The following is a 27,039-nucleotide window of genomic DNA, read 5'->3' as shown; positions in this document are numbered from 1 at the left end:
CTGACTTAATAGCCTTTGGTATACCCTGAAGTCAGCTCTATATTCACACACACTGCCCTAAGAATAAACAAACAAAAACTTTGTTTGTGCTTCTGTGCTAAGAACTAATCACTGAAGGTCTGTAATACATATGGGAGCAATTGACTGTCATAGAGGTGCTCTGCATTTTCTCCAGTATAGCTATGAACAGGAAAAAAAAGTCAGTGCATAGGCAAACAAGGCCTACTTAGCTCAGCAATATTCCTCTCACTAGCACCATCAGCTGCAACTTATCTGAGGCAATTCATGCGATCCACAAAGTATTTACCATTTCTTCTGCACCTCCAGCTGTAGGTCTATAAAACACTTTATACTGGCGAGGACTTCCTTCTGCATGATCCCATCGAACATTCAGAGTACTAGTGGTTGGGTCATAAACTAGCAAGTTCTTCACGGTAGTGAGAGGTTCTGAAATAGATCAATGAGCTGTAAGAACTGTGGAACCACGTTCTCTCATCCGTGCTGTCATATCATGCCTATGTAATGTATCATTAGGAAATTTAAAAACCAACAGGTTTAATAGTTCAAGTTAAATTTTATTTGTCTTCATTAATCAGAACACATCAGTCCCATTTAACAGCATAAGCGATGCTAAATAGAGTAAGAAAAAATTCTTTCTGGACACTATTTTAGAATTAAACAATGAGTTAAATAGGATTGTTTTCTTCACTCCTCACCAAATACATTGCTGTATCTAACTTTCCATTGCAGGGTCAAAAGTAAACTAAGTACAAATTAATTAATATATTTATTAATAAATTTATAGTTAATTAATTAATTAAAAATGGTTACTTGGGGTTTATGCCTGAAGTGAATCTGGTAGCAAATTATTCTGCGCTTTTTATCATCAGAAAATGGTAGAGTTTCAAAGTGCACACTGCAAAGGTCAGCCTCTGAACTGAAGATGCTGACAGGACAATAGTAAACTTATACTCAACAGCACATATATGAGAGCCACATGCCTTCAGATGCTTTAAGGTGTTTACTAAATCATGGCATAAGGCAATGAAATAGATTAAAATGAGGAAGAAGTTCCATAGAATCACCAGGTTGGAAGAGACCCACCGGATCATCGAGTCCAACCATTCCTATTAAACACTAAACCATGCCCCTTAGCACCTCATCGACCCGTGCCTTAAACACCTCCAGGGAAGGTGACTCAACCACCTCCCTGGGCAGCCTCTGCCAGTGCCCAATGACCCTTTCTGTGAAAAAATTTTTCCTAATGTTCAGCCTAAATCTCCCCTGGTGGAGCTTGAGGCCATTCCCTCTCCTCCTGTCCCCTGTCACTTGGAGAAGAGCCCAGCTTCCTCCTCTCCACAACCTCCTTTCAGGTAGTTGTGGAGAGCAATGAGGTCTCCCCTCAGCCTCCTCTTCTCTGGGCTCCATAATAGCATTAGGGTTTCTCTCAGCCTTAAAAGCTGTGCGTCCAGTCTAAGCTAATGGCCCAGGGTTTCTCCACAGCCAGTAAATTGACAGACCTTCTTACTTTAGATACCTGAAACCCATCAAAGGACAAATGACAAATACAGATGGGATTAATTTCACTATAACAAACTTTTCTCAGATAATGTGAAAAGCAATACATCAATATTGTTTTGCACATAATATGTAGAGCTCAGGAAGTTACATACTGGTTCTGCCTCGTCCTGTCATTCTTCCCCCTTCACCATCTGCATATATTGATGACACAGTGATAGTATATTGTGTGTCAGGCTGCAGCTTCTGTATCACCACACTGTTCTGTCGCCCTCCAATCGTAGTCTGCAGTAAAACAAAAAAAGAAGATTAAGATCGCTTTCATGCTGCCCCTTTTACGCTTACTGTTATAATGAAGAACATAAGCATTTGATAGAATGGAAAATACTACGATATATTATGTGCTGCAATGTTCTTGTAACTGACACTGAAAAGCAGGCATTGAACAATAATACTATTTAGTACATATTCATCTTAGCAAGTTTAGACAGAGTCCAGTGACACAAAGCCAGTATTCTTTAATATCTCCAAACCTGCATATAACTACAATAAGATATCAACTGCCAGTTCTGTGCCAGCACAGAGCTTCTTCTCTGCACTGCCTCTTCTAGTGATTTCTCACTAAACTTACATTCAACTACTCGATTCATTCAACAGCTCAGTTACCTCAACTCAAATGCATGTTGCTCAGAAGAGAGTAAAAATGGGTGTGTAAGTATCTAACTTAGTCTAAAGTAAACAGAATCACAGAATTACCAGGTTGGAAAAGACCCACAGGATCATCCAGTCCAACCATAAACATTCTTAGATACACTTCTTAACATGTGTGAACTCCAATTACAAAAAAAAGACAAATGAGTGTGGTTCTCATCTGAAACTGTTCCTCTGAGTCATTTAGCAGTAACCACAACAGCTTCCTACTGCAGAACAGGCCATTTTTAAGTAGCATTCATTTCTGATAAACAGGCTGACTGAATTACCGTTCCCAGGCTGTTTTGTGCAGGCTGCCAGGAGTCAACACAACTCTCACTGGTGATGCAGGGAAAGCTGGCTGACCATGAAACATTGGCTCTCTCTATCATTACAGCTGTTCAATCATACAAAAAGTCTCTAATATATCTTAAAGAGTTCCCTAGCATATATTTTGTATAGATTTTTTTTTTTTTTTTGCAACAGCCACTTCTTGGCAGTTATTCTCTCCTCAGCCTAGTAAGAGACAGTCTCAACTGTCCACAATATATTCTGTGGCAAAGACCCTCTGATAGCACAGGATTCACACTATCAAAACAACAGAAAACTCTGAACTACGGACGTAGTTACAGTAATTCATATTATTGACTATTGTGATAATTAGTGACTCGTACTCTCATATGCTGACTTGTTCCTCAAAACATTTTAACTTTAGACCAATTATATTTATAGATTATATGATTTTCAAGAAAACAGGCTGTATCAAAAGTTGGTTTTGCTCCATAATGAGCATTCCCTCTTAGATTTGAAAGAGGAGAAAGAAAAAGTTGGGACCATGTACTTACTCACTATAAATATAAATCTTCAGCTAAAAGTTGATTAATATACATCTGCTTAGAAGATAAATTATTCTAAGGGATTTTTTTGCAGAACTGTTATTTAAGGTTGAATAATTATAGCACTTCAAAATTATTTACCGTCTGTTCAGGGCCATCACCACTAATAGGCTGGTAAATGATCCTGTATCTCTGCACTCGACCACTAGCAGGATCCCACTTCACAGTCAAGCTGTGTGAAGTTGCATTGTACACCTGAAGGTTTCGTGGGCCACTCTTTGGGGCTGACAAATGTAATGAAGAGAAGAATAAATACATAAGTCAAGCAAAAAAAGTGAGGATAAACACTTCATTCATACATCTAAGGCCGCATCAATGCCTGACCTAGACTCGAACATATTAAATACAAGAAAACAAACTGCAGTGTTTGTAAAATAATAAACATGTGGTAATTTAGTGTTTAGTATTCTTCCAAATACACAATAATATTTATCAGATGATCTCAGCTTTTTAAAATCAACGTTCTCCACAGTTTAGAAAAAGATAGCTATTAGTATGGTATCATACCTGGAAATTCAGATTCTTACCTTGTGTGGTGACAGGTACCAAGGGTACTAGAAAAAAAAGTAGAAAGAGTTTTCAGAATTCTTGTATATGTATGCTTTCTGATTTTGTAATTATGAATAATAAAGTGCAGAAACTCTTTATTTACTTACATGTTCGTTCACTGCCAATGAGGTCATCACTTTCCGATTCATCAGGATAGATGGCAGTCACTGAGACATCATATAATGTATCTGGATTCAAATTTTCAAAGACCACACTATTCTCATCCCCATTTAAGATAGTCTTGTGGAGAATGAAAAAAAAGATAATAAGTAAATAAATAAATAGATGAAAAACAAACAAAATTAAAAAAAAAAAACAAAGAAAGAGTGGACTATAACTGTGTAACTTTTTACACAGTAACATCACTACAAGTGACCATAACTATGTGCTCTACAGCTTTTCACTGAGTTTCCATTGAGCACAACAGGAGGGCCTGCAAGGTAGACACTATTTATTAATTACATTTCTGATTTTAAAAATGTACCATCTGAGAGACTACCCACAAAACTGTATTATCACTATCTATTCTTACCTCCTGTTTTTCAGGTCTTCCGTAGGGTCCCCAGGTTATTCTATACAGAGAGACATCTGGAGCTCCATGATCCCAAGTTGCTCTGAAACTATTTGTGGTAACATCTGTGATTCTGAGGTTGACTGGTGTTGGCACAGGCTCTGTTACGAGAAAAGGAAAAGTATTCCACAAAATGCCAACTACAAAATACAGTTAAACCAAGTAATTAATCAGACAATGAATTTGAAGATTATGTGAAAGATTCATCTCTCAGTTACCATGCTTCTAATGACTATAATAAAATGCTGCAGTATAACCCAGCCCACAGACACCAAGCAAATCATCATCCATAAGTTCACATCAACAGGTTATCACCTGATAAAACAGATTAGCTCTACTGACCTCAGTAGAGGTCACAACTCACATACCTACTCACAGCAACTGAAGTCCTAGCTCTTATGCTTTTGAGTTAGAAGTGATTATGAACTTCCACACAGAGGTCAAGCTCCTGCATGAGTTTCTCCCAGATCTTAAGATTTTTTATATAAACCAAATATGTCATGACTGAATTACACCACATATTGAGGAAGAATTCACAGAAGTTAACTGTAGGTTAAGGAGGTTATTACAGCCACTGGGAAGAAATGAGTAAATAAGTAAAACCAGAGAATTAAACTAAAAATTATTTCTTTGGCAGAGCTTTCCTCTTTTTCCTTACACACAATTTCACACTAAACCACTAGCACAAAAGCAAGCAAAAAAAAAAAAAAACAGAACTTTTTAAACACATCAGGCTACAAAATGAAAAATTCCGAAGAGGAAAAAAAAAAGAAAAAAGAGAGAGACAGTATGTGCATGTTTTTTCACTTTTTTTCCACATCAGAGTAAAGGGCAGTGATAAAGTAATATTGTTCATTTCTGTTCTAGCTGATTTCATAAATCATAAGCCTATATCAGGATCAGCACTTCCCTGATACCAGCTTTCTCCATGCAGTCTGTCACCCCTCTTGCATGGCAATGGGCTTTTACCACTTGTGCAACACCATTTCTCTGCCTCTATTTGTTGAGATACTCAAAATCTGCCTTTTTGATTCTCTGAAAGTACAGGCTGGTTTAGCATTCTACGGTACAAAACCTCTTGGATCAGAATCAAGGTCACGTCTCTAATCCTCTAGCGCATGCCCCAGTTTCCTACTCACCTTCCTAGATTCCTGCATAGGCTTGCTAAACCTTTCTTCTGCCCTTGTATTTTCTTACTAATTCTACACCTACACTCCTCCCTCAGCCTCTAAACTGAAATAATTTTACTTCAGATGCTGGTTTGCTGCCTCTCTGCAGACTGCATATTCGCTCCTTACTGCAGCATGACTGAATAGATTTAGGAATCCTAGGAATTATCATATTGCAAATAATGCAAAAAATGCAAGTAAAATATTTCTCAGATATTTCTTCCACCTAAACTCAGTAGTATATTGCAATACACACAACCTAAATAGAACATAAGGCAAAAAAGGTTATTAGGAAAACTTACGAGTGACAGCCTCTGCATTTATCGGTAGAGATTCCCCTTCATCATACACGGCAACAACTTTTACATTATACAGCGTTTGGGAGGAAAGGTCAGAGAGAGTAGTGCTAGTTTTCAGTCTGTCAAGTTCCACCTAAGAATAAAAACAGTGAGTTAAGAACTGTAAATTGCTCTATTTCTGACTTTACATTTGATTGAACGGCAGAAATTCCTGTTTTGAAAACCAGAAAGGTATTTTGCACTAAATTTTGCCACATACTCCTAAATTTATCCCAGAATATTGAGTGCTATCTACTGATTCTGTTGCAAAGGATATTGTCTCAGATACTAGTACTGCTTGTGGATCTTCCACTACTTAATTCCCTTGGGAACGAGGATGATTGGGAACAAGGATGGAGACTGCATCTCCAGAAAATTCTCATTCCCTTACAAAAACACACTTAATCCTCCAAGAGCTGATTCATGCCTAGAAGTACAATTATGGAAAGCTTGCTCATAACTCAAAGATGTTTCTAACAATGCTCATACATGTTTTGACAGTGGGAAAGAGGATAACATACCATTCCACAATCCTCTCCTAACTGTAAGCAATTCTTAGAGCTCGGCAAGATAACACTTGGGCAGGAGTAGAAATGGCTGTTTATCAAAGCACAGGAAAATTCCCCAGTGAGTTTGAGGATATTTCCTCTCTGGAGGAGGAGAGAGTACACAAAGAAATCTATCTTGTGCTTTTTCAGTTTCCAATAAAGCAGTACCCTTTCAAAACTGCAGTCACCATGAACTGATGCTCTTCATTCTCAATGGTGCCTTACAATACTACTTTTACTACTATTTTAGTAACCCAGCTCCTCAAAATAGAACTGTCTTCTAGTACTTTCTGAAATTTCCCATCATTTACCTCCTTTACATCAGCTTCATCAGCTATTTTGTATCTTAGTATGTATTTTCGAACTTTCCCTGGGGCAGGATCCCAAAGGACATTCATGGTGCTGTGAGTAACATCCTGAATTGTTAAGCCTCTGGGTCCAGGCAAAGGTACTGTAAAAATAATGCCAGTAATAAGTGAAAACTCTTTTCACAGCAAAGGTGTAGGTCTCTTGCAGAAGGAAATAAATTATTTTCATGTGGTTCATTAAAAATGAGGTAATAACTTTCTAGGAAGTTAAATGCTCTGGCCACTAAATGAAACAGCTTAGGAATTTTTTGTCCCAGCAATGAGCAAAACAGCTATAAATTGCATTAGCTTCATCTTTGTAAATTATAAGCACAATACTTTTAAAAGTATCAGTGCTTAAGATTATAACTTTCAGTGACAGGAGTCACCTTACATGTATGGTTACCTAATTAACATTTTTTAAGACCACACAAAAAACATACTGCATGCATCTAGCCTAGAAACATGCCTCTGCCAGTACAAAATCTTTAAGGAAAGGTGTTTAAGGAAAGGTATGTTTAAGGAAGCCATGTTTACTTTTTTTCTTTTCTTGATATGGCATGTTTCCTCAGCATTGTCTATATTTAAAAGATTGTCTGAATTTGGAAATAAGGTTTTGAAGTTAATGCATGCAAAATTGAGACCTTTTCAAAACACTATAACCTCAAGATTGTCAAGCCAATTCCTTCATCATCCAAGGAAAAAACTCTTTTGTTCCTCTATTAATAGTTGGTCCTTTTAGATTGAAATTGCCTTTAAGATCTGTTAGAAATGTATAGGTGCTAGAAAACATATAAAACATGTAAAAATTTTCATGTAAACAAAGCAGAATATATAAAAGCTGGTGCATGAAATAAAGTTAAATGCTGCTGAAGCAATAAAAAAGCAAAAGTCAAGATGTCCATACATGTCACTTCCTGGGTGGTGAGTGGGTCACTGGTAATATCACCAAACAAAACGTAAGCTGTTAAAGTATACTCAGTATTGGGGAGGAGGTCTACCAGCTGCACCTCATTCACTGATGGTCCAACACGCATCTGCAAAAGAAAAATACCACACCATGTTTAAAAACTGGAGGAAGCAATGGCAGAAAAGCAAGCAATGATTTAACTTCAAGGGAATTTTGTTTGTGAGATTCACAGTATATTTACAGCTTCCTGACTGATGTCATTGTATAAAATATCCCAGTAAGTTCACTGCACTTCAAGAAGTACATGCCAGTCTCTTTTGAGTATTATGACAGATCAAGAAAATCTAACAGTTTTTCTTCATTTATTTTTGGCAGAGTACAGGAAGTGAAGACAAATTCTCTAACCTCTTTCTCTGTGGTTGGGACTGTGGCATTCACTGCTTCATATATTAACAAATAACCAGTAGCTCCATCAAGAGGTTCCCATCTCACTCGCATGGAAGTTGATCCAATGTCATAAACATTCAAGTTTCTAACAGAAGAGATTGGCACTGTCCAAGTGAAAAAAAAAGTATATTAATTTACTTCCTTCACCTTCTTCAGCTTTCACATTTCACATCACAGGTAGCACCACTGACAATACTGCACATGGGAATTAGGATACATTATGGGTAGTAGAAAGGTGATCTGCAAGTAGTGGTATTTTAAATAGTGCTTAGTTAAAGAATGAGGTAATATTTGTCACATTTTGAACGTGTTACAGATTTGCTATACACACAGACAAAACTATGTTACAAGTCTGCATTAAAACTTGAATATTCTATAAAGAAACATTAACTCACACGAATTCTCTAATGTGAAACAACACAACTGTCTTGGATTCTGTACTTGTAAAAGCACTTTTTTGTACTTTCCGCCTGGTTTTTGTACTTCTCCAATTATTAAATAAACATCAAAAATTACCACAGACTTCATAAAAATCATGTATGTACTTCCAGGATTTATGACAAGACTAGTACAAAGCAATCAAAGAAGTGCAATGAACACTTAACATTCAATAGTCTTAAAGAGACAGAAAAGTCACCCTATGTTGTATTCAGCATAAATATACTTAAAATCAAACATGTAGACAGATAATAGTAGAAATATGGCTAAATTATGCCTCATAAAAGTCATACAATTGTGTTGAGCTGGCTTTTTCTATTCTGACAAAATCAGAATTAATTTCTGTAATATCCTGGCTTCTAGTAGCAGGAATTAATTATCTAGCACAGAAACAAAGGAGTACACATTTGCAATACGATCAGGAATTTATAAGCTCTGTCTTGTAATTCGCATCTGTTGCTCTAGTCTTGTACTGCTGTGCTTTAGGAGCTTGGAAAGAACCCGGGACAAACATTTTTTACCACACTGCAGTTTCACTTTGCTAAAGTTTCCCAGGCAAGATCTGAACTACCAGTGTAATACAACAGAATTTGGTCATCGAAATTAAAAATTTTGTTTCCTCTAAGAAGAAAGCCTGTAGTGCTAAAAGGTTTACTGGACAGTTCCCAGATGTCAAAATGGCTGTTAACAAGTTATTGAAATTGCATTTCTAACTTACATGTTGTTTCCCTGCCGATTAGAGGTTCACTGCTTTCATCTTCTACCACAGAAAACACGTTAACAACGTATTCTGTTTCAGGATTCAGATCTTTCAGAACTGTTGTTGTTTCCATCCTACTCACATAAAACTATATAAAAGAGAAGCAATGTTAGCCACTATACAATAAATGCATTTGTAATCTTATCTCTAAGAAAAGAAATCACTCCTTGTGAAACTCTTCAGAAATCAATGGTATGGAACAAAAAATAAGTACAGGCTCAATCTTCTATTTGTTTTATCTGACAGCACAACATTATTTTTGCATAGCAAGCTGTAGGGAAAGCTCAGACAGATACTTGTTTTAAATGAAGCTGGACGTATCTTACAGCACTCATTATGCATCCTGCTTTAATCTCAGCAACAAAAGAAAGTGCCAGCGGTTTATGTTACCACTTCAGGAAAAAAAATAAAAATTAAACACCCAGGATAATCTAGACGATTACAGCACATCGTACTAGCAAGATCCTGCAGAACAGAAATGCCAGCAAGCATTCAAGCTCTAAAGTCAGAGTGCATTAAAATGACTGCTCCAACCTTAATCAAAGGCCAAATCCTGAGGTCATGATTTACTTAAGGCTAAATTCTCCATAAGTCAAATATGACTTAAGATTTAAAAGCCACATTGAGAGATGGGAAGTTCAGAGTTAGGTACACAGAGGTGCCTAACCTCATTCTCATAAATACTATTCTATCTGGCTGAAGAAAGTAATGAGCCATTCAGATTGCCTAGAGTTAAGGGTCGCCAGCTACCGGCTCTCTGTGCAGAGAAGTAATCACCATAAGATGCGATTGACCCTGTGCATTAAAAAGTTTGGAGGATATGCTTAGGCACAGATTCAAGGTACCATCATACAATGTTAATCTAAGCATTACTTCACAACCCATATCAACCACTGTTTTTTTTGTATTAACAAGAAAATGTACTAAAAGGACAGTGAGCCCCCTCATGAATATGCTCCGAAAATTTCTGCTACACACTTATTTAAACCAATATATGACAGTGGAATATCAATAGAGAGGAATTACTAGAAACAGCAGTCAACTGTTTTTAAGAAATACATTTTACTTATGAATTCATGATTTTAAAACAACTAAAGTCATTTTTATGCTCCTACATTTTGTAATTTTGTGTATCACTTACCAAGGCATGATATTGTTGACCCTAGGAGACTTTTTTCATTGGCTGTTATTCCACACACAACACAAACTTCAGAAAGACATCACTGTGATGTGGAAGTCTACAGTTATTATGGACCATGTCACAGATTAATATACAACACTAACCTGTTGAGGACTACCTCCAGACGTAGGGTAATATTCAACTCTATACCTATCAACACTCTCGGGAGGTGGACTCCATCTCAATCTGAAAGAACGAGGTGTCACTTCTGATATAACTAGATTAGACGGAGGTGGCAAATCACCTACAAGTGGAAGTAAATTAAAAAAGTATTCATTTACCTTACATCATCAGGAATAAAAACATGAGACAAAAAAATGTTCTTGTTTCTGTTACCTCAGGAATTCTCAAAACAACCACATCAAGAGCTGGTTCACCATCACACTCTCAAGACCAAACAAGTTTCCTAACACTCTACCTGCATCACCAGTGTTTCAGTGGAGAAACATCAGCTAATAGTACTGTTTTTCCATGCCAGGCTTTGCTTTTGGGCTGTCAGACATTAATACCTAAGCAGTGTTACTGAAATTTTCCTTATTGGATGAGTATTATCAAAGAACCTGCCACAATAAGCAAAAAAGGTGACACATGGAGCAACATACTTCGTGATTCTGGGAGAAAAAAAGGCACGCCCAGCCACATCATACTGTGTTAGATATAACACAGTCATTGCTGAGAAGAAAGGATAAACCCCTGCAGGGTAGTCCAGGTGGTCTGTACAACTTCCTCACACTAGCAGCTGAAAAAACATCCTAGGGCTACACGGTGTTCCCAGTAAGTAATAAAAGGAATTAGCAGTGCAATCACATAAGTGGAAAAAGGATGAACTAGATTGATGTGAAGTACCTGGACCTTTCACACTGTTACACAGATTGGTGGTTACATCATCAACAATGCTAGCCAGGAAGGAGAAATCTGCAACATTGTAAGCGTGGATGTCATCCGGATCTGTTGCAATCTGCTTCAGTTCATTTTCATCTGCATTTTTAATACCTTACAGAGAAGACATGAAAACAAATCTTGTTAGAAAAGACGGCCATGAAACACAATGCCATGAAGCTAAGTCCCTAAACACATTCTTTGAATACCCTTTAAGATACCTATGTACGTTGCCACTTCCCCAGTGCACTTAGCAGGTGGGCAGGAATGGACTGGTGCAGGACACCTCTTCATATAATACTTACCAATTGCATAGAGTTCCACTCCCTCATCTCTGAGTCTTCTTGAAGGGGTGACTACATCATCTTGTGATTTGCCATCAGTGATGAGAACGCCAATTTTACGAGATCTGGGCCTTAAGCCTGCATCTTGTTTGAAGTTGTTTTTTAAGATGAAATCCAAGGCCATTCCTAGCATGATATAAAGAAGGTAACCATCACTGTAAACTACTTCCAGAGAGAATTCATCCTGGTGATTTTGCTCCATAATTTACTTCCTTCCAGAAGCACTCAGAATCTAGTTGCAGCCCATCATCTAGACTTACCAGCAACTGATATTATTTCAGCCCTTTCAAAGTCTCTAATCTCTTATCTTTTATGCATCACCCTCCTATCTGATCTCCTCTAGCATCCCTTCTGGGTCCTCACCTTGTCTTCATCTCAACTCCAACATGGTACTGCCCTTTCTACTTCTCATATGCTCAACAGCACCCCAAGCTCTTCATCGCCCAAGCTCTCCTGCACGGCTTTCCTCCAGATTTCTACGGAATTTACATGTTTATGTGCTATGCCTGTTCTCTTCCAAACATATTGAATGGAATTGTAAGGCCCTCTCCTCATGGATAAATTTGTGCTCACTGAACTACTAGCTCCTAGAATTATTTTCATTGGAGCTTAAGTAAAAACCTGGAAGTGTGACACACCTGTCAGAGTGTTGCCTCCTTTGTATGGCAAGTTGGCTACAGCCTCTAACAAAGCCTGTTTGGTTCGGTAAGCATTGAGATTCCACTCTGTCCTGGGATCCCCACTATACTGTGCAAGACCTGGAAGAAAAAGCCATTATTACTCAGTTATTACGTGGCTGTGTAGCAGTTATGCCTCATTCTCCTTGCCAATATATGAGGACTCACCAATCTGTACTTTGTCAGGACCAATATCAAAAACTTCAACAATACGGGTAATGAAGCTCCTTACAGTTTTAAAATTTGGCCGCCCAATACTCCATGAGCCGTCCACCAGCAGTACGATATCAGCTTCTGCTCTGGTTCTACATTCTAAACCTGTCATGTCAACCAGAAAAATATAACTTTAGCATGAGAGCTTTCAAACAGAAAAAATATAGCCATAGCATGATAGCTTTCTTTCACTATCCTTTCATATGACATATGTCATGAGTTAGCTTCCAAAATAGCTCTAGTTTTATTCACTGGCACTCTGTCAAGTATGACCTATTTGTGAACATTATTCACACTAGTCAATGGTTCCACGGCAAAAGCTGTAAAAATTTCTTTATGTATGTTTCCTTCTATAAATAAGCTTTCACAAATGTCAAGGCCAGTGCTATTATCTATTTTCATGTCATTATCTAGTTCGGTCTTTAAAGATGGTTGAAAACTTGATTTCAGAGGTTTCTAAAACACTACTAAACTAACCACTGACATGGCAGTAAGTATTACCAGATTATAGAAATTTACAGTATTTCAGTCTATCATGGCCTGCTAAACTACTACTTAATTTTCAACTACGTAATGGTAGAATTAACAGCATAAATTGCAAGCACTTTCAAATAAACAGCATTTCTGAATTTTCAGGGGAAAAAGACATAGTAATACAGATGGTATAGAAGTTTGCGCATCCAGAAAAGAAAGAACACAATTTAAAGAAGATATACAAACATAAACACAGGTCAAGAGATAGAAAAGGCAAAAGAACAAACATTTATATAAAGCCACAATATTCTGAAAAGGTAGGAAATTGTTTTCCGATATCTTCAGTTTACAAATTACACAGTAAAATATGCATCATATTTTTTTCATCACAACGAAAATCACAAAATATTTATACAAAACAAACACACACAATGATTTTATCCACAGCCATTTGAAAAAAAAAAATAAATCCTTGCTCTCTCTCTTTTCCTGTAGATTGTGTTACCAGCTGCAATTTTCTGGCTTCCTGCCATCAGAGCTTCTGGTCTTTATATGGAAGAAATCCCATTGAGAAAAATCAGCCACACTCATCACAGTTGAAAGATATTGTGATTTCATATATGCTCCACATAATTGATCCAACACTGTAGACTCATGAATATAACTATTCCATGTACCTGGGGATTAAAAGCATGATCCTCTTCTGCATAGAAAATATAGATCTAGTCTTTAGTCAGGACAATAACATCAGTTGGGAGTAGGATTTAGGTAAAAGCATGTTAGTTCAAAAAATCGCATGCATAACTTTAATATGGAAGTTAAAGTTAGCTTCATGTACAATATAAAAGTTAAACTACTTCGATTTTTATTTTTCTTCCAGCTACCATAGTTCCCCACGTGGAAAATTCTAGCAAAGGCACCAGACCTTGGGTGATTTTTTTTCCCTATTAATAAATAACGTACCATTACAGTTACAGTCCCAGATATAAAATTTCCTTTTCATATTAACCATGACTCAAGTCCATGCATTAGTAAAACTAATTAGCTTAAAGAATATAACATTGAAGACAGAAATGACAGCTGCTGTAATAAAAAATAACAAACCACTTTTGGTGCAATTATTATTCCGCCAGAGTCATTACAGCTTTACATTAATGTCACTGATGGCCTGTTATGTAGTTTTTCTCAGTTTTACCCTCTTCTGTTAGAGTGGGGCAGCAATTAGTTAAGAAGTTTCTAAAAATGTTGTCAATAAAGTTATCCAAAGTGAATACTTTTCACACAGCCGAGTGGAAATAGGGCATCAGAAAGGTTAAGTGAAAAGAATATACAGTCAACTGTCAGAAACTTTTTTTTTCTTTATTTATTTATTTAACTCTGAAAGGCCTTTGCAGTTAGGTTTTCTCCTCACCAAATTCTCTCTGATGGTTATGCATGCCTTGAAATGGCAGAGAAGAAAAGTCTTTATTTACTAAAGACTTGCTTCTTTAGTACTGAACTCTGAAACTCTGTTCATCCGGTATTAATTGAGAATATGGTGGGCACAACTATTAGCATTGTTAGCCCATTGGCCACGTTAAGGGAGCTCTTATCATAAAATTCATAGAAACTTTGGAATGTTTAGTTACATGGCAGAAGCTTCCAGACAGATACTGGAGAGCACTCAGAAATTGCATTTCTGAACTAAGTTTCCTCCTTTTATGGTAAAAAAAATTACATAATAATATATATGTTGCATATAAAATCAAATAATACACAATAACATTGGGACAGTCCCAGCTATTAGATCTTTGTTCATTATTCCATCTTAGTCTTAAAAGGAGAAGTCACCATATATAGACAAGCAAGGAACTAAAGATCTGGTTAAAATTCTTTGTTCTACTCCTGTGAACAACCCTGTAGATGAGCCATGAACTCTGTTCAAGAATTTGACCTTATGTAATTTAACACAGATGTGGATGGCTTGAAAATGCAATGCAGATGGCTTTGAGTATTCATCAAAACATGAGTTGTCTGAGTTATCATCTTCGTAAGATCATCTAAAGGGTGCAGAGGCCTAGAATTGTGTACTGGGGCATACTTAGTGGTCATTTCAGACCAGAGGTTATGTCATCAGGGTAGGGAGTATACTGAATCCTGTAAATAAATATTTATGTACATTAGAAAAATGATAAGGAAATGCTGGTAAACTTTTGGTCTTTTTTTATCCAAAAGCCGAGGCTGACTTTTCTTCAATTCGATCATGTTTACCTCTAGATAAAAATGGCTCCGAAGTAGTATCTGAAAGGGTGGTCATCTCTTGTCCAACCAGAGGGCTGCTTTCTCCTCCTTCAAACATTCCAAAAACATTTACCTTATAGGTAGTTCCTGCCCTGCAATAGTTAAACAAGCGTGCTATAACCAAAGTCACTTGGCCAGCCAAATACTGACACTTCACTTAGGAAAATCTCACAGCAGAAAATCCCCTATGGAAAAGAAGATGCTAGAATGTGAAGCCCAAAGTCTAGCTCTTCCACAAGACAGTGATGTTCTGAAAATTTAAAAGTTGATTCCAGATTCTATACTTAAATTTATAGACGTCTTCATTCAAGTAATTCAAGACTAACGACTAATATAATGATTAATTAATTACCCTGATTTTAATACATCTAGGATATTTGCATAACAGATTTTGACATTGTCTGATGCCTGTTTTATAAATCCAGACCTCTGGGAAAATAAATCAAGATCTAAACCAGGCATTTTTTAACATGAGGTAAGAAACTCATGGGAGGAAACTTTAGATATTCTTACTTTCTCCAGTCTCGCATTACCTTTTTCATATGTGAAATGTAGAACACAGACTCTGCCCACATCTTTGCTTCCTTCAGTTCTGTGAGAACACCACAAGTGATGTGGATAATGTCAGAAAGGGCCCTGCCAGGTGCCTTTCAGAGACTGCAAAATCCTCATAGCTTATTGACAAAACTACTTTGTTACTTACAGTAGATTTTGCCAGGCATTTCAATCCCAGATCACGATTAAACAGAAGCCTAAACTGCAGTTATTTAAAAAAGAAATAAAAATACATGAATTATTATCCATACCTCAGCTCTTCCAATACCACTGTGCTGTCATACGGCCCCACTATTAATTCTCCAAGACTCCCATCATCTTCAGTAGGGTGGAAAGTTACTTTGTACCCCTTCACTCGCCCTGGAGCTGGCTCCCAGGTTACTCGGAAACTTGACATAGTTGAATCAGAAGTTCTCAGATTTCGAGGTGGCTTAAACGGAGAGGCTATAAGGATGGGGAAAAAAAAGGATTTAAATCAGGTCTGGTTATGGGGAAAAAAATCAACAAGTATGCATTTATGTAAAAATCTATATGCAGATCCAGTATTAGTGGCAGCCCTAAACTCTTTGCACCTTTCCTTTGACACAAAGACAAGTATAAAGAGGTGAAAGACAATATTTACTTTACCTAATTTTAGCTATCTAACCAACAGGTATGTGGGATAAGTTTGCCACCAAGGATCCCTCTACAGTCAACAGACTGAAGGATAGACAGCAATTCATCTCACACGTCTTAAACATCCATCTGATCTTGCATTAAATGTTGACCATAGGTGGACTAACCACAGTCAAGCTTTCTCTCTATTAATTATAGACTAGCCACTCTCTCTTTTAAATGGAAACAAGGAGGTGAGTCACGTAGACCAAAAAAAAAGAAATGGAGGCATCTTCCTTTCAAACGAACACTGCAAAAATCAAAATTTACTGCAGGCAAAAGTCACACGCAGCCAGTACTCAGTCACCAATATCACTGCTCAAGCTGCTTCCTCAGAGCTGTGGGTTCCACAGATCAAAGCATAGAAAAGCTGGAAGCAAGGACCCTTTTGTAGTAAAGGTCCTGCCAACAGTCCTCCCTTGACATGCTCAGGGCTTGCTGCTCAAGCAACCTCACTAGACACAAGTGTGGCAGTATGTCAAAAAATAACTCTTCAGAGAAGCCAAAGACTTTAAGGTTTTTAGGACAAGAGAAGTTTCCTCTGAAGACTAATGGCTACCCAGTGCAGGTCAGTACTCACAGGCAGACAGTGGTTTGCACCGCTTTTGCTTTTGCATAAATCTAAAGTGCAGTCATTGAAAATACTGCAGCAGTTTAATCACAAAGTTGCAAAAATGATAATCAGCATAAACATAAAGTCACCACTGCCGCTTTGAAGTGAAAAGGTGGAGGGAGGAAAAGAAGTTTCTTATCCCTGTGCCTATGCAATTGTCTAATTATAGCTGAATGAACATAAATATCCTCTGAATTCAGCTGAGAAACAGTAGATACGCTCTCATTGACAAGGAAAAATATAGCCTTTCTGTCTCACCTCCCATGATACTCCTCATTGAACTATCATGACAGCTTTAACTAACAAGATCATTCAGGCTCCACTTGCTTCCAAAGAGTGATTACCATCACAACTATCTATACTGAAAGCACAGGCGTACCAAGAACAGGTCAAAAATCAAAAGCAGCTGGATGATCTGAGAATCATCTCGGTATAAATTTCAAGACTGAAAAAACAGGTGTTGCTCCAGAGATGATCAGGTTTTCATAACTCCTCTACATCAATCACATTTTAATTTAAAAAGAAATCTTTCTTCAGTAACTGAGACGCCAATATCTCCCCTGTTGAGAGTCTTGTTTCTTACTTCCTGTCATCATTCTACATAGTGTGTGTTCAGAGAACAGAGAATGGCATTAAGTATTTACAGTGCACCTCAGTGAATGGCACTAGTCTCACAAGGGCACAAACATCTTGAAAAAAATTCTCTTCTCATAATGACCACCTGTACAAGCAGAAAGCTGATTCTAAATCTGGTTGACTTCATTTGGGCAGCAAGAGAGCATTTTCTTACACAATGAAAGACCAGCATCAGATACATACAAAAGGCAGAGTAGAAAATTAGTTTTACTTTTACCACAAAAATCTCCTCACCGGTACTGAATAAATGTTTTAGAGTTTCAGTTTCTGAGACACAAGACATTTTGTCCAAAAGATCGTGGTCTCTGACATCAGGCTTCTACTGATGACTCTTGAAAACCATCTACTCCTCCCTGTTATTACCTGAGGTTTTCCAAAGGAGACTAATCTAAGTAACGGGATGCTCAGTAGCTATTTAATCAATACCCAGTATCAAACGGCAAATTATGAAACAACTGACAACACTTGATTAAATAGTCTGTTGAAATACAATCTTCCTCACAAAACACGTTGTTTTAACTTCTGATAACAGTGTTTCAAAGCAAGTCCAGTACTTTCAACCATATTTTACAGCATATTTAGAACCTCAACATCAACAGGTGTGCTCAGGCTACGCCATAGTGAAGTTTCCAACAAACTAAACTCTCTTCTCAACCTCTAGTATTTTCTTCAGTTTGCCTGTTAATCCGTGATCTTGGCAGACTCCACCATACTCTTCTACATATCATGATTATTAATTGTAAGCACAGAACTTCTAATTATCAAATCCTGTACAAGCTTGTGATACATACCTGTTGTTCCTTCTGCTTTTCTTGATTTTCCTTGTCCAAAATCATAAATTGGAACAACACTGAGGTCATATGTAGTTCGCGGCTTAAGACGCTTTAACACTATGCTTGTAGCAGGAGCATTTACTCTTCCAAACATCTGTCTTCCTCCACTGCGTGGTCGGTAGTACACACGGTAAGACAAGACTTTCCCGGGTGAAGGTTGCCAAGTAACTCTCATTGTATTTTCTGTCTCGTTGTCTACTGTCACAGTCCTGGCATTTGGTGACACTTTTCAGTGTAAAAATATGGATAAATGTCACATAAAGGTATGTTCAAATGCATGCCTACAAAATTAATTCTAGTGTATTACAAAAAAATTGCTCTTCTTAAGATTACAATATTTGATTATGGACAAGCCATAAGGGAATCCCACAGACCACTGTTAAATTATTTTTTAACTGTAATGGAGTAAAAAAACATAAATGTGCTTTCCGCTACAGAGAAAAAAAAGGAGGAAAGTATAAATTACACGATGACACACGGGAGTTTTATTTAGTCACACTTTTCAGTAATCCGTTACTTTTTCAGTAATTCATTAAGTTATGGATTCAGCACTCCTAAATGAAAGTGATAAATTATGAAGCCATTGTTCTTTTATGAACGCAATGTCCTATAGACTTAGAATTTTCTGTGTTTTGAGTTTACAGATCTGACCAATACTGGTAAACACCTAAACTGCTGGGCATTGGGCTCCGTACAAACTATTCTGCAAACAGTGGTGAATGACTTTCCAAATGCTTGGAAAATCACTCACCACTATTTGCAGGACAGTATATGTGCTGAAATAAGCACACGGACTAATAAAGCATTTTCTTTACAAACTGCAGCATTCTCTGATACTAAGAGAGGTTTTCCAGACTGTACAAATGTTACAAATTATCTGAAGTGAACTGAAAGGTATGTAATGTTGGCTGTCAGCTGGAATCAGCCATCTAGGTTTTGGCAAAACAGAACCTTCTTGGCGTGCCAGCATCGGTCAGTCTTTCATCACATGGTAAGCAGGCTTTGCAGGTTATAGTATCTGCTCCCAGTCCTAGGAACTGAGAATTTCTAATTGTGTTTGCAATAGAAAGATGCAATTTTAGTTAGCCTCAGGTCTGGGTCTATAAATAAGTCCCAACAGCAAGTTCCCTCATACAGTACAATGAGAGAAGCAACAAATTATATGACTAAGCTGCCTACTTAACCTGGTAAAGCCTGGACAGCTAATGCTACTGTTCCTGAAGAAAGAAGGAAGATGTAGGACTGCTGTCTGCTTTGACTCTGGGCAGTCAGATCTTAACAATGCCAACAATAACTACTCTTGTGAGACCTTAAGAGCAACTATACTGTGTCAAGAACAAAGGTTAATGCAGCTCAGTAGCCTCAGTAGTCAAAACAGATGCTTAAGAAAGTGTACAAGAATGTGTAAACACATAGGAACTGGCATAGACCCGTTGGAAAGGGTCCAGAGGAGGGCCACAAAAATAATCAGAGCGATAGAACACCTCTCCTATGAAGACAGAGAGTTGGGGTTGTTCGGCCTGGAGAAGAGAAGGCTCTGGGGAGACAATTTCATGGCCTTTCAATAATTAAAGAGGGCCTATAAGAATGACAGGACAGACTTTTTAGCAGGATAGGACAAGGGGTAATGGTTTTAAAGTAAAAGAGGGTAGATATAGAGTAGTTATAAGGAAGACATTTTTTACAATGAGGGTGGTAAAACACTGGAACATGTTGCTCAGAGACGCGGTAGATGCCCCATCCGTGGAAACTTTCAAGGCCAGGTTGGACAAAGCTCTAAGCAACCTGGTGTAGTAGAAGATTACCCTGCTCTCTGCAAGAGGGGTGGAATTAGATGACCTTTAAAGGTCCCTTCCAACACAAACTATTCTATGATTCTATAATGCTTGCCCAGAGCACCCCCTCAGACCTCATCCTTACTTGACCCCTTTAGGTAAACGACAGAAACATCAAGGTTGATCCAGGGCAACCTTTCATTCATTCCATCTCCTCTGCTTGCCAGTTCTCGCTATACAGCAACAATCTATCCCTGGTCTACAATGCGGAAAAGGCTTGAGCCTGCTTTGACTAATAGTGCATAAGTTTATCAAATAAGAAAAAAGAAAAGCCTTGGAAAAGGTAAATAACAAACATTAAAAAAGTTTGAGGACTGTGGACTGGAAAGAGCAACAGCTTAGAAAGGAAATTCATTGATTCTTTGAGAATTTATACCACTTTTCCTCTTTACTTCATCAATAATATTTTTTCCACCCGATTTCCATCAGTCACACCAAACCTATGAAAGGCTGGCTTCAGAGTAATTTGCAGAAAAAATCATATCTTAAGTTGGAAGTAACTCTTGCAGGATTCAAACCCACATGACACAGAAGAGCCTTCCCTTTTTTTTAGTGATCAAGCAAAAAGCCAGAATGGAACGATCTGAGGTAGTATTTTGGTTTGGGGGAACTTTTCAGGAACATAAGGTAAAGAAAAATAAAGTACGTTTTCTTTAAAACACAGTAATTTCATCAAGAACAGAATGTTACAAATGGTGGTGACGATGTACTACACTCACCATCAGTAAAGGCCTCTCCTTCTACCGGGTCTCCCTCTCCGCTGCTGTAGGTTGCATAAACTGAAATCCTGTACTTAGTCTCTGGCTCCAAGCCTTCTAGTACAGCATCCACTGTATTTCCAGGGACTCTCTTCTCTCCTGTCGTATCATCATATAGTGATTTCCATACTATCCTGTAACTATTAACTGCTCCTGGAGCTGGTGTCCATGATAACCCAACTGTGGTGTCAGTTATGTCTGTGGTAACCAAATTACGTGGTGAACCACGTTCTGCAAGAAAGAAAACAGCAAATTTTCTCTAAAAAAACAAATAGCAAAAGTTAGCAAAGTACAAACAGAGAAGTAAAATGATCACAAGTGCAAAATCAATCAATATCAGTTTCAGTAGCATACATTTGTAATTCCAAGAGAAAACTGATGAATTTTTCAACAAAATGCTTAAAGCTAACTTTAGACTATGAATCCTATCCATAAACATGCAAGATACACAGCAGTTATGCCTTAGAATATGCAAAATAAAAACAGCATTAATCAAAGACTTTGAACAAAGCCAGTGCTTAACTGTGTTGCAACCCGTTTATGTAGGTTTTAACAGTCAAGTAAATAATTTTATGTCATTCATTCAACTTCATCCCTACATGCGTAATTTTTTTTTTTTAGAGGGGCTGGGTAAATAAAGGAGACTTTTACCTGAGAGAAACAGCCCCTTCCCTGACAACCTTATCTTATTTAATAGTATTATTCTTATCTTCCAGACTACTTCTTATCACATCTATCAGCTATTTCACTTTATATTTCAACTAATTCAAAGTGTATTTACTTCATGCTGCAGTTACAGCAGAAAACAGTCTCCATCTTTCCACTCATAAGATTTATACCTCCTTCCTCTCTGTATTTCATTCCAGCCAGCTTGGAACAAAGGAAAGTGCTCGTTAGTCTGTGAAACCCGGTTGTCAGCTGAATGCGTGAGTCGCGCCTAACAGACCAGAGTAATTCCACTGCTTAAAACTGGAGCTCATTGGTCTAGAGTGGAGCAGTGAAAAGAGTGCCTCTGTTTAATGTTTAACATACGCTTATAACATATGTTCAATTTTCCTATTGCAGTAGCTGGTCTTTGATCGCAGGAAAGGAGTGCTGAGTGGTGGGTTTGATGCAATCGTATCACTGTAGCAAAGTCTGCAAAAGGGATCTACAAAACTAGATCCACATACATACAGAAGTGCTTACTTCTTTGGTATGTATTCTCTGCAGCCTACAAGATGTCCCTGAGAGATTGCTTAGCAAGAGGACTTAAACACTTGAGGTGGCCTCATGGCATCACAGTTAAGTTTTACTGCACTGATACAAACATATCCCTGTGTTATACCACAGCAACCACAGGACTGGAGTCAAAATTCTTTGAACACAGAGAAATTCAGTACCTATCCAATTTCCACCGCTTAAGACTCATTGCAAGAACAGACCTCACTGTTTTCAGAAGCCTAAAGTAGTTTCAGTCCAAGACTGAGCAAGTTGCTCAAAGTCATATACTGTGTTTTCACTTTTCATATTAATTTATCTTTCACTTCCACACAAATCTGAAACATTTCCAAACACAATTCCAGAGAAGCAAACACAACTACCTGTAGAAACACTTCATTTTGGAAATATCTCATTGCCAGCCCAACTTCATTTTGAGCAATATCGATTGAGCAAATTAATTCCACTTGGCTTAAAGAACTGAAATATCAACATATCTGAAAACAATTTTTACCGTATAATAAAGATTCATCAGCTACATGGATTACAGGATCAGAGTGTACCACTCCAGTCATGAAGCTGACTCTCAAATATAGCTAGTAGAGCATGTAATAAAATTTCTTTGTGTTGTGGGTTTTTTCTGATTTTAATTCATAGTCTTGGGACATCCCACCATGCTCTTGTGGAGGCAATTCTTTTCCCATCCTAACTCTGCATCGGTTCTTACAATTTTACACTTCAAACCAATTTTTAGCCTCACAATATAAATCACCAAAATTTATGGCGTTTTCTCTTCAGAAAAAAAAAGGTTAAGATAGGGAGGTTTTGGTAAAGTTCAGTTGTTTATCATTTCACAACAACAGCAGTTGCATAGAGTGAAAAAGTTATAATGAAAAGGCCTGATTCAGCTCATGCTTCACGCAGTCTCGCTGAATTCAGTGACTGCATTAAATGAAAGCCAGGGCAGAATCTGAACTCCAAAGACCAATTTTCCTGGAAGCCTGAAAAAAAGATTTGCCTTCAAAAGTAAATTACACCAATTTTTCTGTCTGCTCTTAAGCTTCTACTCCCAAATCTTGGCTTTTTCATACAATAAAAAAAAATATTAAGGCAATCCAAATGGAAAAAATATGGAAAACCTAATTTGATAGAATGCACAGATGTCTCACAATAAAAACCTTTCTTTCCATATTTTAATGTAATATAAATATACAAGTCACTTTATTTTGGCTACTTTAAAACATGGCTCTGCCACAACATGATTTCAGTATTGAAATATCTGCTACCACAGCACAATTTTTTGCAAGTCTACTCTTGGACTCTACAGCTAATGATATATGTTGGAAACACTGCAAAAATAACTGCATATTTAAAACCATTATCAATTAAGTCATTATTGAGGTCATTAAATAACAGAGGAAAATAATTTGTTTGGAATGGTCTGTAATGAACACCAGTTACTGTACTATATCGGTTCTGAAAGAAATATCCTTTGGAACTAGATTTCTTTTTTATAAGGCAAGGTAAAAGAGGGAAAAGGGGTTGGGATTCCTACCAAACCACTTGAACTTAATGGAAAACTTTTACTTCAAATAGCTGGAAACTGCTGACAAGACAACTTACCTACTAAAGGAAATTAGACTTTTTATATGTTATACTGCAACAGAGAACACTTCTTTAGCATAACACACTGACTTGATTTGCACCTCATATGTGAGGTGGAAGTTCACTGACAGCTTTTTTCTGCTTCACAGGATCTTCCACAAGCGTTTTTGTACTAGGGGAGCAGCTGTGTTTAAGATGCAATCCAAATGCAAGTCTTAAAGTATCAGGATTCTTTCCATTAAGTATTATCTGAGCGAGTACACTCAAAATCAAGAAACATATTTATGCTGCACAATAACACTTGTCTAATATAGTGTCTAGCAAAAATACGTTTAGACATATGAGATGTTTTTCTTTAAAACAAAATATCTGGTTACCTTGCATACATTTCACACATGCAAAAATCTACAACTTTAATACCTAACCAGTCATTCTGTTCTTTGGTCCACACATTCAGAAATGCTTATTGTACACATGCTTCTTGCCTGCATGTTTAAATGGGATGGATAAGGAGCGTGGAAAGAAAACGCACACTGTAAGAAAGAAAAGTGCTGCCTGGCCGGCCCGCAAGTGCTTAACAGTCAAAAGACTCTGACTTTTTCCTGACTTCAAATGGAAGTTGAAGTATGCCCATCACTTCATACAGCCTCCAAGTCACTAGCAAGTGAGAAAGCAGCTGGGTTTTTTTTACATTATCCTCTAACAGCCACTAGGTCCTGTGATGCTCTGGAGCACCAAACCAGCTGGTGTAAGCACAGCTGTAAGCCATGGGGAATACGTACAAAGGAAAAAAGAAGTGCTTGTACGGAAACATCTAACGTCTACCTTGGAGAATAAGGAGTCACCAGTTTCAGACTATCAGATTATCTTCAGCAGTCTTTAGCTCACAGACGCAGTACGCCTACACTCCTTCATTTATCTCTACCATCACTCGCTGGAGGCATACTCTCAGGAGTAAAAAATTAACTTGGTAACTTTCAGTCAGGTTCTTTAACACCGAGTTTTGGACTTCTGCAAAGTCCAATTTCCATATTAAGCTTTTCCACTATAGTATGCCAGAGACACAATACAATATCAAAGCAGCTCCCTGTGTCCACTTGGCTCACTTCCCATAGCTCTCCAGCAATCACTGTTGCTATTGAATACAAGACTGTGAATCAGCTAAAATTAACAAGCTGACATTCATAAAATTCAAATAGCCTTGTTCACACGGCCTTTCCCCTCAGAAACGTTTACGCAACTCCAGCTGATTTCACTGGGAGTTGTACATGCAGTTTAGGCCCAAACTCTAAATAATTTTCTCTTTATTAAACATTGTATTCTTAAAAGCAGTTTTCAAAATCAACCTGCAACAGTAAATTTCATGCAGAGCCATGTTTCATTTAAGTTAAGCATAGGATTGATCTCAGCCAGCATCCCGCAAGGTCAGAATTAACTAAATAAACGAGTCTTCTCTTGCAGAAGCATTCACCAAAATTTTATCTCGAGTCCTATCTTGTTTACAATGGGATACATCAGGACTATCCCATTAAGTCCACAGGGTAAGTCACTGAAGCTAAGGATCCAAGTGCACATCAGATGAGATGGTAGCAGAATCACTTTAAGGTTTTACTATAATGGTCAGGCTCTCCTCAGCACTGGAGGAGGCACTCGCTTTGGTCAGCTGATATCCCTCCCTCCGAGCCAGAAATTAGATGGATATTCCTGGAGTACCAGCCCTTAGGCACATAGAAAGGGGATGTGGACCTAATGCCAGGGAGAGTCAAGGACTTGTTACACAAAGGGAATGTTCACATGACCCTGCATAGAGTAGGTTTCTTGCTCTTTTGCTACTGGGAACGCAAAAAGGTAAGAAGATGCATACCAGATGAGTTCTGACCCAAAAACAGAGCTAAAGCACTGCTCTAGGATAAAGCCAACAGGAATTCACACTCAGGCCCTTCAATATTTTATCCATCTTTTTCAATAGTTAATCTATAATCTCAACTATCTAGAATCTTTTTTCTTATTCATTGCAGCTTCCCCTTTGTTAATTTTTTTTCTGATATGTTTTTCTTTTCCTTTGTAAAACTAAAATAATGTTCCACAGATTACAAAAAGTCAATTTCAAATGTCAGACTCAAAAATTTTGGAATGTATAACTTTAAAAATGCATGAACTAGCATTAAATCTCCAGTGGACAGTGAGTCCTTGTTTCTGTCAGGATGGAAGCAGCAATACGCAGTCTGAACATTACGTAAAGTCCTTGTGATATGCTAAAAACCTCATTGTAAGAAAATGTCACTTGAATTTGTACTGCTCTGCTTGTAGGAGGCCATTCATTTCTAAAGAATTCTTATGTCACTATAGAAACTGCAAAAATAAATCACTTATTCAGCAAAGAACTACTACCCATTTTCTGACCAAAAAAATCCCCAAACTGAAGCTCTAAGAAATCTATACAACAGAAAAAAACCTGAAAACTGAAAAGTGAGACTCAGTCATGACAACTTTTTTTAATGTACTGCTTTAGTACAGCCCAATTCTCCCGGTACAAATAGCTACCTGACAAATGGGACGGCAGGACTGGGTCCTGTGCCACTGAAACACAGTCTCTTTCTGAAGGGGAAGAGACTATGACATAATTATCTCTCAAATTTATCTCCTGAATATAACACAGTACAACACTTCTTGTTCATTCTAAAAATAAGGTAAGAAATACCTTATAAAGGTAAGGTATGGAATGGGTTGGAATATCTGCTAAAGTAGACTAACAGTCTCATTTATTTCAAAATACCCATGACCGTTTAGATCAACAGTGTTTCTAGCCCTCACTGATGCAAGTGGAAATACTTTGAATTTTCTCAGTGCAAGGAAGATGGGAATCTGACCACTTAATCTTAAAAAAAAAGGCGGGGGGGGGTGTTCTAAATTTCTCTGAAGCTTGTATTTGAAAGTGTACTGACTCCCCTGTTTAGAGTCAGTAACTGAAATATTCTTAAGCTGTTCTATGTAACTGTCAGTAAAAGCACACTCATAAAACATTCCTGCAGCTTTCAAACTTTTCAGACATCCATTAGGATTAAACATTTCTGTGTAGATTGCTTAATCTAGCAATGAATTTGTTTCATCTTGAAACAACT

The 27,039-nt window shown here is 37.6% G+C and overlaps 1 protein-coding gene across 6 annotated transcripts in view; it reads right to left on the bottom strand.

Moving 5' to 3' along the window:
* COL12A1 (collagen type XII alpha 1 chain) overlaps positions 1-27,039 on the bottom strand; it is a 100,634-nt gene that overhangs the window by 45,348 nt on the left and 28,247 nt on the right. For 4 of the 6 annotated variants that reach the window (XM_069851338.1, XM_069851335.1, XM_069851336.1 and 1 more), the window contains exons 14-33: positions 21,074-21,343; positions 18,478-18,744; positions 16,035-16,227; positions 15,199-15,320; positions 12,430-12,579; positions 12,223-12,342; positions 11,546-11,710; positions 11,208-11,354; positions 10,466-10,605; positions 9,140-9,269; positions 7,942-8,087; positions 7,534-7,663; positions 6,591-6,730; positions 5,696-5,825; positions 4,186-4,325; positions 3,761-3,893; positions 3,632-3,658; positions 3,186-3,328; positions 1,674-1,803; positions 308-447 (exon numbers count right to left, since the gene is read on the bottom strand). In XM_069851338.1, coding sequence (XP_069707439.1) covers positions 308-447; positions 1,674-1,803; positions 3,186-3,328; positions 3,632-3,658; positions 3,761-3,893; positions 4,186-4,325; positions 5,696-5,825; positions 6,591-6,730; positions 7,534-7,663; positions 7,942-8,087; positions 9,140-9,269; positions 10,466-10,605; positions 11,208-11,354; positions 11,546-11,710; positions 12,223-12,342; positions 12,430-12,579; positions 15,199-15,320; positions 16,035-16,227; positions 18,478-18,744; positions 21,074-21,343 — 2,963 coding nt within the window. The remainder of the gene's footprint in view (positions 1-307; positions 448-1,673; positions 1,804-3,185; positions 3,329-3,631; positions 3,659-3,760; positions 3,894-4,185; positions 4,326-5,695; positions 5,826-6,590; positions 6,731-7,533; positions 7,664-7,941; positions 8,088-9,139; positions 9,270-10,465; positions 10,606-11,207; positions 11,355-11,545; positions 11,711-12,222; positions 12,343-12,429; positions 12,580-15,198; positions 15,321-16,034; positions 16,228-18,477; positions 18,745-21,073; positions 21,344-27,039) is intronic. The other 2 variants (XM_069851339.1, XM_069851340.1) reach the window with 1 other exon arrangement.

This window comes from Phaenicophaeus curvirostris, chromosome 2, assembly GCF_032191515.1.
Source record: "Phaenicophaeus curvirostris isolate KB17595 chromosome 2, BPBGC_Pcur_1.0, whole genome shotgun sequence".
Lineage (NCBI taxonomy): Eukaryota > Metazoa > Chordata > Aves > Cuculiformes > Cuculidae > Phaenicophaeus > Phaenicophaeus curvirostris.
This window is presented reverse-complemented; position numbering and strand designations above follow the sequence as displayed.